General features: G+C 41.5%; 2 protein-coding genes across 5 annotated transcripts in view; one reads left to right on the top strand and one right to left on the bottom strand.

Annotated features, from left to right (window-relative positions):
* Positions 1-21,471, bottom strand: part of LOC132131520 (CD276 antigen homolog) — a 440,273-nt gene that overhangs the window by 370,462 nt on the left and 48,340 nt on the right. The window lies entirely within an intron of this gene.
* LOC132131310 (telomeric repeat-binding factor 2-interacting protein 1-like) lies at positions 12,382-14,758 on the top strand. The gene is made up of 5 exons (XM_059543336.1): positions 12,382-12,522; positions 12,740-12,850; positions 12,979-13,089; positions 13,638-14,505; positions 14,610-14,758. The coding sequence occupies exons 1-5, from the start codon at positions 12,382-12,384 to the stop codon at positions 14,756-14,758; spliced, it is 1,380 nt and encodes a 459-aa protein (XP_059399319.1).

Genomic DNA, 21,471 nt, shown 5'->3' with positions numbered 1-21,471 from the left:
TCTAAGTCTTTGTCACGGAGTCCTTGTTGAATGTTAGTTATTCACGTCCGTCGCTTCTTGCCTTGCCTTGCCTTGCCTTGCCTTGCCTTGCCTTGCCCTGCCTTGCCCTGCCTTGCCCTGCCTTGCCCTGCCTTGCCTTTGTGTCTTGTTTATGTTCTGTTTGGATATTCTGGTTTTGACCCTGCCTGGACTGTTTACCCCTTTGGATTACCCCTTAAATAAAGGACTTACCTGCAATTGGTCCCCTCTCCTGTGTTTCCTTGTAACACCGATCGTGACAGAAGGACTCCGTCATGCAAGGAACCAGCGGTATGTCTTTTTCCCGCTCCCCAGCCAGGATGGCGGAGCGGAGGGCGAAGTATCTGAAGTTGATCGCCCTCCGCCAAGAGGCCAATGAGGTGGGTGCCCTGGCACAGGTGTTCTGGTCCCTGGCCGAGGGCATGGGATACAATGACGCAGCCCTTTATTATTTCCATTATTTTAACAGCGGGCTGGTTGATCCAGTTTCTCAGGAGGAGATGGCGCATTTAGAAACTTTGGAGTTCTGGGAGTTTGTGTACTATTTGCAGCATCGGCTTCTGTGGGATGCCCCAGCCACTCCTGTCTCTTCCGACGGTGTGGTCGTCAGCCCAGCACCACTGCCCAGGATGGCAACCAGCCAAGCACCACAACCCAAGATGGCCGCCAGTCCAGCACCACTGCCCAGGATGGCTACCAGCCAAGCGCCACAACCCAAGATGGCCGTCAGTCCAGCACCACTGCCCAGGATGGCTACCAGCCAAGCGCCACAGCACAAGATGGCCGCTAAACCAGCGCCAATGCCCAATTTGGCCACCGTTCCAGCGCCACAGCCCAAGATGGCCGTCAGTCCAGCGCCACAGCACAAGATGGCCGTCAGTCCAGCGCCACAGCACAGGATGGCTGCTAACCCAGCGCCAATGCCCAAATTGGCCACCGGTCCAGCGCCACAGTACAAGATGGCCGCCAGCCCAGCGCCAATGCCCACATTGGCCACCGGTTCAGCGCCACAACCCCAGATGGCCGCCAGCCCAGCACAACAGTACAAGATGGCCGCCTGTCCAGAGTCATGGCCCAAGATGGCTGCTTGCCCAGCGCCACTGCTGCTCCGCCCTGTTGGACTCCGGCATCGACCACAGGGGCGTGGTGGTCATCTGCTCCGCCCTGGGGGGCTTCCGCTCTGACCACACGGATGTGGTGGTCTTCTGCTCCGCCCTGGGGGGTGCTTGCCCTGACTACACGGTTGTGGTGGTCTTCTGCTCCGCCCTGGGGGACTCTGGCGTCGACCACGCGACGTGGTGGTCCTCTGCTCCGCCCTGGGGGGCGCTTGCCCTGACTACACGGTTGTGGTGGTCTTCCGCTCCGCCCTGGAGGACTCTGGCCTCGACCACAAGGGTGTGGTGGTCTTCTGCTCCGCCCTGGGGGGCTTCATGTTGTTTTTTTCCTTTTATTTTTGTGTTAATGTCTGTCCCTGTTCCTTTCTGTTAGTCTGGCCCTCCGTCCCTCCCCCTGAGCCTCCACCTGTCCGCCTCCCTCCTCGTCTCTGTTTTGTGTCTGTCTTGGAGCGTCTGGGAGCCGCTCCGTAGAAGGGGGGTACTGTCACAGTGTCTGGGTTGTGTTCCCTGGGTTTCCACTAGGTGTCCCCAGTTCCCACTGTGTTTATCATATTATCACTTCCTGTCTCCTTATTTGGTCACCTTCCTCCTTGTTTAGTTAATTGATTGTTCCCCACCTGTCTCCTGTTTCCCCATTATCCTTTGTGTATTTATACCTGGTCTGTCTAAGTCTTTGTCACGGAGTCTAGTGATGGCAAAATCGAGGCCTCGTGAACCAATGAAACAGTTGAACCAAATGTGCCATATTGTTTCGAGGCTTCGAATCAATCCGACACCCGTCTCAACGGTGACACCTAGTGGTCACTTGCAGGTGTTGATCTGAAACAACCTTGACGAGCCATTAAAAAAATGTGTTGTTTTTTTATTATTATAATGTTCTAATATGTGAAGCTTGTAACCTATAGGCTCCTCACTGTGCATAATGTTATTTTGGTCATGAAAAATGAATATTAATAAAAGAAATCAAGCCACAATGTCTCACTTTTTTTAGAGATTTTTATTCAAAAATATTAATTTATCTGCTGTGGAAGGACTTAGCCTACTTCTTTTTTTACAGATAATTTCTCCAGCCTTTGAAAAAATCCTCTCACAAGGGACACTTGTTGCTGGCATACAAAGATATTTTTTTGCAAGGACATACAAATGAGGAAAGATTACTGCTCTCTCTTTCCAGTAAGTTAGTGGATCATGAGTTCTGGGCAAATACGCATCGTTGATGTATTTTTTCACTTCCACTGTGGCATCAGCTGTAGCATTGTGTATCATCTTGGTTTGATGGATGCGAGTATCAAAAAGTTCCCATAAACTGTCCTGTGTTTCTACTGGTGTTGATGTTGATGGTGATGGTGATGATGATGATGATGGGTGTGATGTTGACATTTCTGGGTCTGAATAAAAATGAAAACAGCAATTAGTAACAAATCCTAAACTGACGGCATATATGAAGGATATATTATATTACATGATTCAGATTACATAACATAACACAGACTGAAACTGCTCACCGGGATTTGTGTTTGAACGCATCAGTGAAGCACACTCCAGTGTGATATGCTTTTCAGCTTCCTGGGCTTTGGCAGCATTTCCAAATGCCACATTTTTGAACCTTGGGTCCAGCAGTGTAGCCAGTGCCAAGGCTCTAAAACTCTCATAACCTCCACATCTGGAGTGCAGACCTTCTTGCAGATGTGAGCCTATGAGCCAAAACAGGAGAAACACATATTTATAATAATGACAATAATTTGACAGTTATGGCCAATCACATGGGTAGTATGGTCATTGTGGCCTACCTAATTGAACAGTTGATTCCTGCGTTGCATTTCCTTTTTTCTGTGCAAGCTTGTGCTGCAACATCCTGTACAGTGGTATAAGCTTTGAAGCAGACACTCTCTTTTCCTCTGACATCTCTGTTGTTGCGAGTTTGAATGGTTGCAGTATTGACAATGATTGTTCAATAATGTCATAATCAATACTTGTCAGGGGAGCAGTATCATTGTTTAAGTTGGAAAGTGCAGCAGCCACTGGTTCACGTTGGTCATACAAGCGCTGTAGCATGTCAAATGTGCTGTTTCATCTCGTGTCAACCTCCTGTATCAGTTTCAGAGTTGGTCTTCCCATCAAGCTCTGCATCTCCACAAGCTTGTCCTTTGCTTTGCAGCTGGATCTGAACAACCCCACTATCTTTCTGGCGTATTTCATTGATGACTGGGGTTTGATCTAGTGCCTTTTTCACAATCAAATTTAAAGTATGAGCAAAACATGGGACATGGCGAAGGTGGAGTAGCTGGGCACTTAGGATCATGTTAGATGCATTGTCGGTCACCATGCACTGAACTTTGGAGGTTATTCCCCACTCAGCCATTAGCAAGGCTTTAGCCTCCATGAGATGCTGGGCTGTGTGGGTTTGGTAAAACCTCCTTACACCCAGTACAACAGTTGCCATTTTTGCCTCTGGTGTTATGTAATGGCAAGTCACACCAAGATATCCATCCATATTAATGGAGGACCACATGTCAGCTGTAAGGCTAACAAATTCGGCCTTTTGTAGGTCCTCCATTGTCTTCTCCTTGGCTTTGTTGTACTTTTCGCTGACCATTATTTTAAGCACCTTCCGGGATGGGAGGACATAGCTTGGATCAAGCTTGTTCACAAATGCCCTGAATCCCTCATCGTCCACGATGGTGAAGGGCTGCAGATCCTTCACCACCATGTTTATAAGAGCCTCATCCAATTCCCTCTGTCTGACTTTTAAAAGAGAAGACAAAACATACTTTCAGACAAATACATTGGAAAAATACAGCTTCAATTAGTGCACATCTATTAAAGGTATAGCCTACTGGTTCATTATTTGGAAACCTTCCAGTGTTTATAATCAGTGCTTTATATAACTTATAAACTTTATAAACAGTGTCCCAAAAGGTTGTAATTATATTTCAATTATAATTATATCCCACACAATGCATACCTTGCTTAGATGGCCCAGCAGTGTCAGTAGCAGGCCTAGGTACAGGGGGAATGCCATCCTCTGCACCCTGTAAAATGGCAGGATGAGTGCTCCTCAAATGGCGCATCATGGATGATGTATTGTTGCAGTAGGCTAGCTGCCGATCACAATACACACATCTCACTTTATTTGGGGTTTCTAAATGGAAATGCTCCCACACCACAGATGTACGGCATCTCTTCTGGGGAGCTTCCATTTTATCTATCTATCCAAATCTATCTATCTATATATGAATCGATCTATGTATCTAGATATGTATCTATAATCTATGTATCTATATATGTATCTATCTATAATATATGTATTTATATATGTATCTGTAATCTATCTATATATGTATCTATCTATTAATCTAGCTGTCTATATATATTTATATCTATGTATCTATTAATGTGTCACTATATGTATCTATGTATGTCTGTCTCTAGCCTCTCAGTCAATGTGTTGTGTAAATTTAAATGTAAGTCTAAATTGCATATAACTAATCAAATCGCACTATGTCACTATATCACCAAAAATCCGCTATCTCAAAGTCAAACTCCTCTCACAAAAACCCACGAAGTCAAAATGCGTTTATTTCACTTTTATACAGATGTGCGATTGTGTGGTCTGTTCCCGACCGTTCCAATCAAACGCTGATTCGGCGGACCACACCTGATGAAACAATTAGTGAAACACTTCGAGGCTTCGTTTGGTCATAGTCACGTGACATGGGTGTTTCGAATCACGCTTCGGATCAGTGTTTCGACACATCTGCGCTTCGGGACCTCGCAAAGCTTTGGAACGACTGTTTCGCTTCAGCCATCCTTAACTGAGTCCTTGTTGAATGTTAGTTATTCACGTCCGTCGCTTCTTGCCTTGCCTTGCCCTGCCTTGTCTTCGTGTCTTGTTTATGTTCTGTTTGGATATTCTGGTTTTGACCCTGCCTGGACTGTTTACCCCTTTGGATTACCCCTTAAATAAAGGACTTACCTGCAATTGGTTCCCTCTCCTGTGTTTCCTTGTAACACCGATCGTGACATAAATAGTGTCCCTTTAAATTTTGAACTGCAATAATTGAGTTCTAAAAATAAGGAACCTACTGTGACATTAAATGATAATACTGTTGTGTTTCACAGATTGTTACTCTTGTAAAAGTCAGCTTTACCAGTAAAGGGCAGCCTAAACCGTTCACCAGGCCGAGGATTGGTCGCTGACACTGTAGAGCAGACTTAGTGTTCAGTACATGATAAGTGGGTAAACTGTGTTTTTCATATGTCTTACAGAAATTGGCTAAATGTGTTGCACCAAAGAAGAGCACTGCCTCATTGTAACATATGTTGTATGTTTGTTCTAGTTTGAATTCTTTGGCACACATAACAACTGTTTTACTTTAGAAATTCATTGCTTCTCATTACTATAGTGTTAATGTCTTTGTTTTTGTTTTTTGTACAAACACAAAAGCAGAGTGTTTTTGTAGACAAAGCTTCAACCTCATCATGTTTCTTAAACATTCATTTCATGTAATCTCACATATTATTAAAACTTGCTCATATTGTAAATTTTAAATTGTTTTATTGTCTATTTGTAGCCATTATGTTGTCTTTGTGTATAATGGTCTGGTGCACTAGGTCATTTGTGTCTTTATACACTTCACCTCTTGAAGCAAAATGGTGGCACTATGATGTCTGCCAACATAGGTTAAGTCACTTGGTAAAAACTCTTAACTCATATCTGTGTTTCACAGTGTGACTACACACAGCAACCTAGCCTTGTGACAATTCATAATCATTTGTATGTGATCAAAACAATGAAATCATTCAATATCAAACCTAAACCATAATACGGGAAAAAAACTAAGAAAGTGTTTCTACAATTATAAGTCATATAATGTAATACGATTTTAGCTTCTAGTACAAATTATTATGAGTTTTCATGAGAGGGTGTTTTATGTGACAGATGGGTTTTCTAATGTTACTGCAAATATCTGGTAATTTACTGTCATGTTTAACCTAATTAATGAAATGATTATGATGGTGGGCGTTAGATGTTGAAAAAAACTGTCTGCAATGTGGTCAAAGCAAACTTGACTTCCTCTGGTTTCTGCTTGAGAGCTGCAGGAGACTTCATTATGAATGTTGTGTGGAGGGAACCAGGCTTTATTAGATTCAACGGTTATAATCAGGCAAGAAAATGAAGACCCTTCAGCTTCAGCTCTGTAAGGTCATATTTACATGCACTTTGTTGTACATTGTTTTATGTTAAAGGGCCACAGTGATTTTAAGAGGCTGGTCTTAATTATGTTTATTGACTTTTTTATCTTACAGATGTATTAATCTGTTGTCAAGCTGCAGTTTCAGATCTACTAACTGATTTGGGATCAAATGTGATCATAAACTGTGATCTTGATGAAAATGAGGTTTATTGGATTTTAATGAAAACAGCAGATCCTCCGACACTGATTCTACGATCATTCTCAACACCAAAATCACCTTTTTATTATAATAAAACATTCAGAAACAAATATTCAGTGCAGTTTAAACATCGTCTGGTTATTAATAATGTGACTGCTGATGAATTAGGAGTTTATTACTGTATGAACACACGCACTCCTCCAAAACTCAGCAACAGCACCAGAATATACTTCTGTTCATTTACTTAAACATGTTCATGGTCTCTTATTTATTTATAAGTATTTGTAATTCACTTCTTCAGTTTTTTAACCCCATAAACACATAAGTAGACCACTTATTCATTGGTCTACACAAAGATTAATATGTTATAGATATTTAACTCAGTTCTACTAAATTGCAGTTATTGTGCTCAAGCAGGTTTTACCGTAACAGACTGTGGACACTTTCATTACAGAATCAGATCAATTAACCGAGTGTCACAATCATACTGTGGTGAAGTGTATTGATCAGAATCAAACAGATTATGGCAGATTAGCAGTTAACAAATGGCAGATTATTATCATCATCATATCTGGCCTGATGAATGGACTTCTGATCATTGTGGTTATCGGTGAGTTTTCTATATGATGCTGTTCTCCATAGACAGATGTAAGTTCTTTATTTAGTCTTTTCACTATAATTTTGGTTTTTAGTTGACTTAATTAAATAATTTAAGCAATATTAATACAGCCTTTAGTACATACTGAATCTGAATTTCTATTTTTAGGTCTATTAAAGGTTTTTGTTGCTGGAAATAAAAGATCTCCAAAACGAACACAACTCAACACTGATTTACAGCAGATGCAAGATTCAGAACAGCATCAAGACCAATTACTGGTAAAAAAAAAAAAAAAAATCATCAATTTGTGTCTTGATAATAATTTAGGATTCCTGCTAACCTTTTGCTCAAACAGTATCCTATGTTTTATTAATTTAAACATTTACTTTGGTCCATGGACAGCTCGAGTTTATATTGTTTTCTTCATTGCTCTTTCAGTACACCGAGGTGGATTTTTCCAAGCTTCCTAGAAATATTCGGTCAAGCCAAATCAACAGCACCTATGCTGCTTTAAAGCCACCAAGACATAACACATGAGTATAACTACTTGTTTAGTTACTTGAAGTTCATGCAACTCTCAACCCACCGACCACAAACAGTTCGGCAGCTATACTTTTTTTAGATCAGGTTTTTTTTTGTATTTTTGAAAAATGCATGCTGGGGATCGGCGATAGGAGGGGGGGGGGGGGGTATAAAAAGTTACATGTGATATAATTTAATCAATCACTGTATAAATTAATTTGTACAAATACTAAACCCCATCAGTTCAATGACCAAAGGTTACTTGTATTTTTAAAGTGCCTTTTGTACTGAGAAAAATAAATAAATAAATTAGCTAGCAAGTGAATGGCATAAATATTTTCTGAATGAAAAAACAACAACAATAACAACAAAAACATTGTCTTTGTATTTGATTGCCTCCATTCTTTTAAACTCATGTTTAAGAAAATATTAATGAGTACTTTTAAATACATTCTAACGTCTACAATAGTTCTGAATCTATAAATAGTATAAGAATTGTGTAAAACGGCATTTGAAACTGACTTTTATGAAAACACCTTTATGCTGAGAACACATTTAAACATTTCAGTTAAAATCTGCATTCTTATTAAGTTTGAACGTAATGCTTAATAAATAAATATATGTTTTGTGCATTTCTGTGAGTAATGAACAGCCTGAGAAATCAGCAATGAAATTGTTAAGATGGGTATTATTATGAGTTTCTCAATAATGATGTTATACTTCTTTTGACACCATTTTATTCAATAAAAAAGTAAATGCAATTTCAACATCATGTCAACATTTATGAATATATGAACACAACACACATTAAGCATCATTGTCATATTTATACGTGAAATAAAAAATATATTTAAAAAAAAAGAAAAGAGTACAACAAATTTCTTTAGTTTCTTTAGAAATGGCATGGCATTGGTCACACCTCAAATTTGTATCACTTACATTGTTATATTATTGCTGTCATATTTGTATATTATATATAACATATCAAACCGCTGGATTTATTTTTAACTGAACTTAACTGAAGTGCTTAACCAAAACCATTAATATGTTCTTGACAACCAATGACAAATTGGGTCGCTCACCTTTGTCTAGACTGGAGGTTTAACCAAGAACCGAGTGCAGTATTTGTTCAATACCTTTATGCATTTATGTATCTCTGTTCTCACAGTCGTCTTAACCTCAAATGGAAACAGCAGCATTGAATTATGTCTGCTTTGTTTGTATACTAGATCTGCACATTTAGTTCACATTTATTGCTTGCCAAGTGTGTTAATGCATGTAAAGCACATTCACACTTGATACTGAAGTCTATTCTGCCATGAATGTCTAACAATACTAGTTTGCAACAGTCAAAGCTGCTTCATGTGACTCTATAAATGCTTTTACATAAAAGTCATACTAGAAGTGCTTAAACTAGGCATTCTGAAAAAAAGCAAAGAGATCTGCACACTAGAGTCTGCAAATAAATGTTTCAGTGCTGTTGGATTAAATATCAGCACTAATGGAACACAGCTGATCACTAATCATATCTGAGGATCAGAACTAACATCAGTAGGCCTATAATATTTAATAAATGTTTTAATTACTAGCGTTCTATTTTATTTAGTAAATCCCCTGTGAGAGGGCATAGCCTCAACTGTATGATTCTTCATTCTGTAACCCAGATTTATTTCCTCTATGCCGTTACCCAGCAAACATCTCTTTCTGACTGGAAACACTACACAGCTTTAGATGACACCTTAACCACACAGAAAAGAGCTATACCAACACACACTCACAGCACTCTGATTTATTCATTCTATTTACTGAATTAGATGAACATTGTACATGTTAAAATAAACACACAGTAGGAAGTTTTTCTTTTTTTATAACATGACAGATCGTAATGCTTCTGTTGTGATCAGGGGCGGATTGAGGTGGTCAGGGGCCCCTAGGCTGCTTGTGTAAGACCCCCCATCCCCCCAATCATTATGCTTTACTGGAAAAATGTATTTAGTGCCATACATGGTCCACAAGCAAATAGTAAGGTGAACTGTCATACACACACACACTGAGACAGCCAATCCTACAGTGTCTCCACTACATTCAGTGTCCCCACAGTGTCCCCCACTTTTTGAGACTGTGGTGGGTGCACATTAGTTCTTCTAGGGGGTTCCGGGGGTATGGGTATTCCTGACACTTAACTCAAGAGACAAGACACGAGATTGGGTTCATGAGAACGAGACAATACACATTTTTTATACATTTAAAATAAAAAATCACAGTGACCAAATACATGACTGAAAAAAATAAAAATAAAAATAAAGTCTGCGGGTGCATTTTGAATTGTTTTAACTAATCATCTGGTAATAATTGCCATTTCAGTTCTACTTTCTGAGTATGATTTATCAGATTTAGTAAAAGACAAAAACACGGAAGCACTGTAACTGAACACCTAACTGAAGGCCTTTTCACAAATTGTACATAGGAATAAAAACAGTATAAATAGCAAAAAATAAACAACACAGTCCTTACTTAGTTGCATTAAGTGCAAACAATAAGTGCAGCCATAATCAAATGTAGCCCCATTAATTTTCAAAGTGTAAATAGAGACAAAAAAAAAAGAGTCGCAGGTATTAAAATCGCTTTTGAATGCGCGTGCTTGTTTTACTTTCGCTCAAAATCTCAGCACTGCTAAAGGTGCATTCTACAAAACAAGAAATTTATTTTGTCAGACTCTCTGCAACGAATCCTCTTTTAATGTTTTGAATGCACCAAGAAGGGTCTTTTTTATTCATGCTGAAGTAAATTTAAAATAATAATAATAATAATAATAATAATAATAATAATAATAATAATAATAATAAAACGGTCTGGCCAATCCTAGGCCCCTGCAGTCTAGGCAAACCTGTGCATTAATCCGCACCTGGTTATGACCATGCGGCAACCCATGCTCTCTATCATGAAGCCAACATGGAAGTGACTTAAACTGTAATACGTTAACTGGCCACTAGAGGTTGGCTGCCAAAGGGAGTCAATCCCATAGACTCTCCATGTTAAAATGCCCAACTTCACAGCAGATTAAAAAAAAGGTTTACAGCTGTCACAATCATTAGTTGGAGTGCCCATAATCTTCATTAAAGGGCACTCCACTCAGGACTCAGGACTCATTCAGAACTCCATTTCCCATCCTGCCTCATTCCTGGTACTGATTGCACACACACACCTGCATCTGCACTCACACCTGCACCTCATTTCAGCTAATACACACACACACACACACATATAAGCAGCACACTCACTCCACCACATTGCGGAGTCTTGTTTAGCCTGTCTGACATTTCCAAGCGTTTTTCCCCTGTGTTTGTTATTCCTGTGTTTGACCTTTGTACTGTGTATTTGACTCTGATTTCTCTGCTGGCTGCCCCGATCTCTGCTTGTTTCTGGTTTCGATTCTGGTTATCCCTGACGCCATTCCTGATTTCTGCCTGTCTGACCATTCTCTAAATAAATACTGCATTTGGATCCGAACGCCTCTGACTCTCTTTGTGACAACAGCCTGGTTCAAAAAATGTTGGTCTATACAGATAATTTTGCCCTTCATGACAACTGTGAAGGGACTTAATTTTTTTATATATAACTCATCCGTTTAGATTATATTAAGCCTAAAAGTTTTGCACAATTAAGTGTGTGGCCACTTGAGTGACTGCTGCTGGATTGCCGTCAAGCTAGGTGATTGTGGCTTCAGAAACCTACTCCCGCCTTTTGCCCATTTTTGATTATCCGGGAGTGATGTGCTGTGACGCGCAGCCAATATGGCGACAGTCACCTAAGCCTACTTTAGGATTCAGAAACGCTCTTCAGAAACCTACAGGGGATGTCACGGACACTGCGGCCATGTTTATTACAGTCTATGGTTATGACTGTAATGTTATATTTTGGACATTAAATGGTCATCTTTAATTTTTATTTGCAGCAGTGCCCTGCTACCCTCTGCAGGTAATTCATGATAGTTCAGAGTGGCATATCATATATGGCAAACAGAGGAAATGTTTTATGTGAAGTAAAGTGTGTTTACAAATTTGTAAAGCAGATATTTAAACAGCATTTTAATTTAAAATGTAAGGTTTCAAGTGAAGGAATGTAAATTATTTTTTTGTAACTGAAATGAACCTTATTCTAATTGTTACTAGTGGACCAAGAAAATTCTGAGTAAATATGTGTGTTTGATTTCAACTAGTAGATCTACTCATATGATGTATGTGAGGTTTATGGCAGGTATTAACAGGTCAAATAATTAGAGAGTATAGAGTGGGTAGGACGTACGCAATAATCCAATAAAACATACCACCTGATCTCCTTTTGTTAATCATTGCATCATTTAGTTTGCAGTCTGAAGATATAATTCTGTAATACGATCAATACAGTGCACGACCAGCACAAAACTCTTGTCTTCTGCACCAGAGAGGACCTATGAAAGCTGTTACAATTGTAACTAGATTTAAATATTAAGAAAAGTTAAAGAAAATGAAATGCGAACATTTATACTACGTTTATGTAATTTGTGTCACTGTTCTTTGTTCTTTGTTCTTTCTTCTGTCAAAAGAACATAAGGCAGCTTGAATTCTTCTTCTAAAGAGAAATATTATGAAACCGAATATATGCACTATAAATAATAATAGTAATGAGAGCACTGGGCTTACATTTCTCTCCTGATGGTAATCTCCCATCAGACTCGGCCACCTCTGTACCATGGCAGCCCCAGTGGAGCTGGATGAGTCAGAGAGAGTATCAGAGGGAACCGTGAAATATCATCTGGGTCGCAAACAAGTCAACCTGAGCCTGGCCAAAGATTCTCACATATATAAGAGACCACTGCTGTGTTGTCAGTGCGTACCAAAACATAGCGATCTCTTAGGGCTGAGAGGAAGTGTTTAAAAGCTAGAAACAAGGCCAGCATCTCCAGTCAACTCATGTGCCACTCATGGCCGCTCCCAAATGGTGAGAGATGCATCCGTTGCTAGCATACGCGGCGACCAGGAGCTCCCACTACCAGGCCCGGAGATAAAAACCAATGTTTCCTTCATATGTCTAAGTCACATGGTCACAGGCATCGCTGCATGACCTTGAGCATGTGAAGCAGGTTTCCCCTCAGGGAGAACCCCTTGGTCTTAAGCCTGAACTGCAGGGGATTCATGTACAGCAGGCCAAAAGTAACCACGTTGGAAGCAGCGGCCATCAGACCCAGCAGTCTGAAACTGCTTGACAGTGAGTGACTGACTTTGCTACGCGAAGAGGGACCACCTCGGTCTCCGAAGTAGACAGTGTCTACTTCTGTTCCATTATCAGAGCCTGCTAGGGGCTCACCAGGGTGGGAAAGACCCCACTGAATTGAGGTGGAGGAGAACTGAACTGAATTCTGTGGCTTCCTACTACATTGTACAGGACCCACTGGGGCACGTAAGGCAGTTGTTTTCACACTCCCAAATAATCTACTAATGGAATCAGTCTCTCAAGTCTGACCTCAGGTATGATCAGAGTGGCTGGTTTGGTGCCCTGGAGTGGTGAACCACCAGGGAACTGCCGTACTAGCTGCTCGAGAGACCTCCGTAGAGGTTTACTTAATTTGCTTAAGTATATTAAAGACTCCTGAGAGACAAGCTGTCTTTCAGATGTTTTCCCCATTAGTTATATCGAACAGGTTTCTTATCATAGTTTATCTAACACATCTCCAATTATCAGTCTGTCATGAGTGGATTTCATTTCACAAATGAAAGAAAAACAAAAATGTCTTTATTGGTTAGACTACAAAATATTGTACCGGGTTACTTTTACAATTATAATGAAAATTAAGTATAAGAAAAAAACTGATCCTTTCTGCGGGTAGAAAGATGTCTGATGTGATGTTATGTTAGATATTATATGTAAAATTAACATAAGTTAATTAAATGAGTAAATGTGATCAGACTTAACCTGTTAGCCAGCACCCCACATTATGGGACTCACAGCTGGAAGTGCCCTACCTCTCTCCTGTCCTATTCCTGGACACAAGTGGACAGTCAATGTGTTTCTATGTGAGACCCGGTCCCACGAAGACTCAGCTCTATCCTCTGATAACTAACGGAGGAGGCTCTTTGTGTCGCAGTCAAGAGCCCGGAGCTATTTTACTGATCGACCCCGGGGACGCCACTACCGTCACGGCGAGCTCCGGCCTACAGTACATCTCTACCAAATACATCACAGACTGTGTAGAGCAGAACCTGCAGCTGGATCTGGACGACTATGTGATCAGCGTGGGACCGTCGGTCCAGACGAGGATGGCGAGCCGTCACCAGGGCAGTGGGCGGCTGGGTTACTCACCTGAAGACGACGCGGCCATCGTGAAGTTCATGGAAAAGCGGCAGCATGAAGCCAAAGGCAACCTGGTTTGGAAAGAAATGGAGAAACGGCGCGTGACCGAGCACAGCTGGCAGTCCATGAGGGATCGGTTTCTAAAACACCTTCAGAACAGACTCCCGAAGAAGAGTCCCACCAAAAGAAAACCGCTTTGTTTCACGCAAAGCCCTCTGCGTAAGAAGAAAGTCACTGAGAACTCAGAGCCTGAGACGGACGCCTCACAAAACTCTCCTCAGAAGTCTGTCGTTGATGAATCTGACACACAAGTGGCTTCGGAGAACAGCGTGTGTCCAGTTGTAAGGACCGACCCTCAGCCTTCTCCAGAGAGGGCCAGGGCTCCTCCAGATGTGACAGATGCTGCTGGAGAGCCCCCGCAGGACGAGCGGGACGTCCCGGTCCGAGAACAAGAAACACCAGAGCCTGAAGCATCCAGAAGATCTGGATTAGATGAAGATCGTGATGGACGAGACCTTCCAGATGGTGATAATATAGGTATGGTTTTATTGGTTGTGTTGTTGTTCTTCAACGAGTTCCTTCTATAAGCCTTCTCCACTATTTTTTTTTTTTTTTTTTTTTTTACTTAGGACCAAGTGAACAATCATCTCCCAACAAAACAAGACAGACGACCAAAGCCTCCACAGCTGACTCTAGACAGCTGGGGATTCTGGCAAAAGCTGCGAGAGAGTTTGAAGACTCAGATGTGGTGAGACTGAACAATGTCAACCTTGACTAGATACAGCACATCTGCTTATTAACAAAATAACTAACTATTGACCTCCGATGATAGACTTTCATTTAGATTGTTTGAAATAGTTTTTAATTTCTTCTTATAGTTATATATTTATATAAACACTTCTGTTCAAATGTTTGGGACCAGTTAGATTTATATTACTTTTTAAAGAGGTCTCTTATGCTCATCAAGGATGCACTTATTTGCTCAATATATTTTGTACCCTTAATTTGAAGTATTTTTAATATGATAAATATTAACACGTTTTAACATTTAAAATTATCTGAATTTTTTTTTTGTTTTGCCTGAATCAAAGGCATGCAGTGTCTACTTCTGTTCCATTATCAGAGCCTGCTAGGGGCTCACCAGGGTGGGAAAGACCCCACTGAATTGAGGTGGAGGAGAACTGAACTGAATTCTGTGGCTTCCTACTACATTGTACAGGACCCACTGGGGCACGTAAGGCAGTTGTTTTCACACTCCCAAATAATCTACTAATGGAATCAGTCTCTCAAGTCTGACCTCAGGTATGATCAGAGTGGCTGGTTTGGTGCCCTGGAGTGGTGAACCACCAGGTAACTGCCGTACTAGCTGCTCGAGAGACCTCCGTAGAGGTTTACTTAATTTGCTTAAGTATATTAAAGACTCCTGAGAGACAAGCTGTCTTTCAGATGTTTTCCCCATTAGTTATATCGAACAGGTTTCTTATCATAGTTTATCTAACACATCTCCAATTATCAGTCTGTCATGAGTGGATTTCATTTCACAAATGAAAGAAAAACAAAAATGTCTTTATTGGTTAGACTACAAAATATTGTACCGGGTTACTTTTACAATTATAATGAAAATTAAGTATAAGAAAAAAACTGATCCTTTCTGCGGGTAGAAAGATGTCTGATGTGATGTTATGTTAGATATTATATGTAAAATTAACATAAGTTAATTAAATGAGTAAATGTGATCAGACTTAACCTGTTAGCCAGCACCCCACATTATGGGACTCACAGCTGGAAGTGCCCTACCTAACTTAAAATTGTAACAGTTTCTTACTTCGGTTTGTTACAAACATCATTTTGGTGTCTTTGGAAAGAAGACCCTTTGGGCTGTACTGTTTTTCAAGCAGAGTTGATAATGCTCAAAAAAATTTAAGTTATACATACTGAAGTGCATTGACATCCTGAAGCAAAAAAAGCGAAAAATTTGATTCCTGCAACCATTTTTCTGATACTATGTCTACCCCCCCCCACCAAATAAAAAAATATTTACCAACTGTATTGATTAGTCATTAAACATACCACTTTTTTCAATTATAAAACTATAGCCAGAATCTTAGACAGTAATTTAATTGAGCACTAGAAAGATAAAATAAGAATAATTTGCGTAAGAAAAATAAAAAAAGATTTAACTTTGTATGCCAATTACAAAACATCCAAAGATTGCTAGAAATGCAGCATTTACAATGAATTACAATGAAAATACATGCTGATGTGCTGATGGCCAGTTATAAAGATGGTAATCATATAAATATACCATAAAGTCAATAAATAACACTCTATTCATATAGATGACATTCACATTGATACCTGTGATTACACAGTAATTGCGAGTTGATTTGCACTCAAACAGATGGTAATCATGCAGATACAGCCACATTAAACATAAAACGCACTCACACTGTAAGGATAAAAGAAACTTAGACACTTTGACCTCCTGAGAAACAGAGTGGAGGTGCAGGAGACCTCCTTCCCTTCTGGCCATTTGTTTAATTTTAAATCCCTTCACACATGCTTCCTTCTACTCAATCTGCTCAAAATGATTACATGAAAATGTCAATGCAAGTGAACTAACAGTCATTTCTGGTATTATTTGAATAGTCTCAGGGCGAGTGGTACATTGGTCTCAATCTTACAAAAGTAGACTAAAAGATAATACAGATCCTAAGATTTAAAGATATATTTTGCTTACTATAACGGGAGATCCCTTTTCAGTGGTCTTCAATGTAAATTACCTTTTGTTCCCTTTGAGGTATAAACATCTCAGGTTACGAATGTAACCATGGTTCCCTGAGAGGGAACAAGACACAGCGTCCTCTTAGGGGACACTATTGGGAACACCTCGTCGTGACCCGTGTCTGAAGCACACTTTGAAAAACGCCAACGTGTTGGCCGGCGACAGCCTCTGACGTCACTACCGGCGCGACTATAAATACGTGCCCCTTAGGACCCGTCACTTATCTTCTTTGTGAAGCTTGCGTTCGAAGCATGGCAGGGAGCTAGAGGACGCAGTGTCTCGTTCCCTCTCAGGGAACCATGGTTACATTCGTAACCTGAGATGTTCCCTGTCAAGGGAACTTCAAACTAAGTCCTCTTAGGGGACACTATGGGGAACAGTATACCCACACCGCCATGCTGAGGGGAGTGCAGACCAGAATCATGGCAAACACTAAGTACCAACTCTACCATCTCACCGGGAGTCGCCCCTGGGATGGTTAGATGGCTGTCTATGACATTATCCCTTATGGCCAAAGGCCTAAGCTACATACCCAACTTACCTGTAGGGCCTTGGCCTGCCCTTACGAAAATTAACCATGGTTTTACTATATATGAAACCAAAAAACCATGGTTACTATAGTTAAACCATGGTAACCACAAATTAACCATGGTTTTGCTATATTAACCATGGTTTAACCATGGTATTTGTAGTAAATCTGTGGTTATACAAATGGTAGTCAACACGCCAAAAAAACCATGGTTTACTACAGTTTTACTATAATAAAACCATGGTTATTTTTCGTAAAGGGCGGGGTAGAGCTGAAGGCTTGGAATCACAAAAGATTCCCTTAAAGGGATACGGCTAAGAACCAAGCACTTTCTTCTACCATGTCTTGCCTGTGGCACAGGGGCTACCGCTAGCTTTCGCAAAAAACTTGCCGAAAGAGCTGTCCCAACAGTACTCTAGTAGCAACGCCCTGTTCTAGATAGGTATCAGAGGATACCTGGGTGGAGTGGCGCCCAAGATGAATGGGGCTTTAACCGACTCAAGAAAGGGCACGAAGCAGCCGCGCGAAGCCCTCACCATATAGGATTTTAGAAAGAACGCAGAGTACTAGCGTGCGAACTTACCACAGTGTGGATTTCAGAAAGTGTGCAAAGACTTCACGTGCACAGTTACCATAGCATGGATTTACAAATACTGTTCTAAGGAGGGGCTCTCGTGGCACTCTGATAGAGCAGCTCGTAGATGGAATGGCCCGGGAGCAGAGCAATTGGAGGAAGTAATGTACAGATGAAGCCTCGGCCACGCCTGTACCATGGCGTCCAGCCCCAATGGAGCTGGATGAGTCAGAGGAAGCCAGAGGGGATAGTGCGATGCTCTCTCGAGCCGCAAAACCTTGGTGCAAAGGCGCCATTCCCCGAGCCTCAGCCCCTGCCTCAGCAGGATGTCTGCTCTCACAGTGCGTCTCAAAAACAGTGTGTAGAACTGGAGCGCTCTTATGAAAAACCCGAGAATTCAGTCTCCTATGAGAGGAGGACTCCGAGCTCCGAGCAGCATGCTCATCCCCTTTTTCTTTTAGAAAAGGGGATGGCTGCTAAACTACCACGAGCATTGCCCACACAGCCCCTTATGGTGAGGGAAGCGATGCTTGAGGTGTATAACAAATACACACTGGTTGAATGAAGCCCAAGGAACCCAGGGCTAATCATCTTAAGAAAGGGAACGAAGCCACCTAATACCAGAGCACAAAGCCGGAACTGAGCACTGTAAAGGAAACTCACAGAGTTTGTTAGTAATACTCACCCACCCTCCTGTACTGGAGTCCCGCTTACGGGGCACCCGCTTTTGGTCCGGACCGTCAGTAAGGTGGTTACTATGAATATAGGACCAACCAAAAACATCATAGGTCCAGGATAGGAGACTGTTATGTGAGAAACTTCCCACCTAACCTCGATCAGGTGGAGAGCTGGTGGCTACAGGGGAACTAGGCAGGGGAGAATAAAAACAGAAGTTAAAAACATCCAAAGGAAGTGAGTAACTCCTAGGTATTGCTCCGATCCGGACGAGGACGCTGCCTCATCTGAATCACATCCCTCAGACCCTGCTTACCTCTTCGTGACCTGCGATTTCTCTTGCCCCTGCCCTTTGTTGTTCGGGCTCGGACCTGGACCTTCGTGGAATGAAGGATTTAAAGGCAGCTGGGCCCGCCCTTGCCTCCCTGAACTTTTCGACCACCATCTCGACGGAGGTACCGAACAGCTCAGAAGGCGAGACAGTAGCATCGAGAAGAAACCCCCTTTCTTTCCTCCCGATGTCTGCCAGGTTCACCCACAGATGTCTCTCCGTTACCACCATGGCCACCATAGACCTACCCATGGCGGAGGTAGCCTGCTTGGTAGCCATTTAAGCGGGATGTATCCTGGAGGGGCTTAGATGGCAAAGAGGGAGATATAAGAGAGGATGTTTCCCCCACAGAGAGATAGCTAGCCAGCGTCTCTTCTACAGGGGGCATCCTCTCATAGCCGTTTTCGTGCATGCCCTCGATATTAGCATAACTCGTATGCTGAAACCGATGGATGCGAGAGGAAAATGGCCTCTTCCATTCCTTTTCGACTTCTGCATGTAAGTCAGGCAAGAATGGAAGGCTCACCCGGGCTGGAGGGCTATGGTCAGACAAATAACGCTTATCGAGGCTACCTCGCGACGTTACCTTTCTGGCACGCTTCCATGGCAAGTCTAATTTTGCCATGGCGCGATCCATAACCTCTAATAGCTCCCCATACGCAGGGCAGGAGGATTGAGAAGGCTCAGCCTCAGCTTCTTCGCCACTCCCAGACATCTACTGCTCTTTCTGGGTAGAACCCAGCAAAGCACTAATTTCAGTATCAGAAAGGGTTAATGACAACGCATCTTCCTCCTGAAGTTCACTCTCGTTTGCCACCGGAGAGTGTGAAAGGAAAAGTCCCTCTCTACATTCCTCAGCGAGATCCACCTGTGATCCCCATGAGCTCATTCTCCTCCGTGCTTCGGCAATGGTGGGACCTGAGCCACGGGAACCAGATGGATGTCCCTCTTTCTTCGAAAAGAGAGACAAACGAGAGCGGAGCTTTTTCACAGAAAAACGTTCACAGTGCATGCAGATTGCCCCCTCAAGGACATCGTGCGTGTGCTCTTCACCCAAACAAGAGACGCAAAGACTGTGTGTGTCATCAGGTGTCAAATAACGCTGACATGGATGCACACACTGTTTAAACGCCTTGCTAGTGGATGCCATGATAACAATGATAGATCGCTCTTACCGTTTTGGTCGTTTCTCAGATGCACGCTTCAAACAAAACAGTCAATGAAGACGAAGAAGATAAGTGACGGGTCCTACGGGCGTGTATTTATAGTCGCGCCGGTAGAGACGTCAGAGGCTGTCGTCGGCCAACACGTTGGCGTTTTTCAAAGTATGCTTCAGACACGGGTCACGACGAGGTGTTCCCCATAGTGTCCCCTAAGAGGACGCAGTTCGAAGCTCCCTTGACAGGGAACTACCCCGGTCTGGGACCTGGGTTAATGCAAATTTCAGTTGTTTGTTCATCCCTCCATTTGGGATATGTTTTATCTTGGTTTTGTATTTAAAAGGATTGCAGCAAAAGGATCAGGGGCTTCTGTAGCAAGAATGAGCTAGCCCATAGCACGAAGTGTGCCTACACACTTCATATTGTGTATTTTTCTAAACGTCTTTTACTCTTAGATTCATCTTTGAGATGAATTGTATTGATTTGATATCTTTGAATTGGCTATGTAATTGACATAATACATATTTACCTGACTGATAATAAATTGTTACATGTGATTTTATTCTGATTTACTCTGAAATTATTTCCTCAAGTAGAATAAGTGATAGGATATGTTACCGCAAATCTGCGTCCAGGGTTAGTATATACTAAATCTCAGGCTAGATGGAGCATGGGGCACATCAGGTGAGGTTATAGATTCCTGATTAACTGCTTGACTTTAGTTAAGTTGTTATGCAGTTGCATTAACTATGGGGGCTAGAGAAAATACTAGTATTAGCATAGTTTGGGCATATTTCATAGTAGTAGCATTAACCTCTGGTTATTGTCTCACTATATTCAAGTTGTTATATAATTAGATTAATTAAAGGGGGGTAGATAAAACATGATTGGAATAACGTATTTCACAGTGCTAGCCATAATCTCTGATTGTTTTAGCTTTAACTAAGTTGTTACATAGGTGACTGTTGGGGGCTAAACAGAACCACTATTTAAAGAATGACAAGCATGAGGTGGTCTATTAAATAGTTAGTTATAACCTCTGACTAATGATCAGACAGGAGAGTTTGTTATCATGGGGTACATGTATACATCGGCTGACATGATACACCCTGAGCAATATAGATTCCTAATGAACGAGTAAATTTAAAACTAAAGAGTTAACTAGAATAATCAAATGTCAGAAGAATACTAATTAGAAACAGACATACAACCAAATTGTATACATACAAAATTTTATTTTCAACCTAAATTCAAGGTCATATTTGTCATGGCAGGGATCCAATGAGGCACGGAGATAGAACCAATTGCGAGTAAGTCTTTTATTAAGGGCAATCCAAAAGGGTAAACAGTCCAGGCAGAGGTCGATACCAAACAAAACCAAACCAAACAAGGACACAAGGCAAGAGCACGACAAGATGACGGACATGAATTAACAAC

This window comes from Carassius carassius, chromosome 48 (genome assembly GCF_963082965.1).
Source record: "Carassius carassius chromosome 48, fCarCar2.1, whole genome shotgun sequence".
NCBI lineage: Eukaryota > Metazoa > Chordata > Actinopteri > Cypriniformes > Cyprinidae > Carassius > Carassius carassius.
The sequence above is the reverse complement of the archived record's forward strand: the minus strand, read 5'-3'. Positions and strand labels throughout refer to the sequence as shown.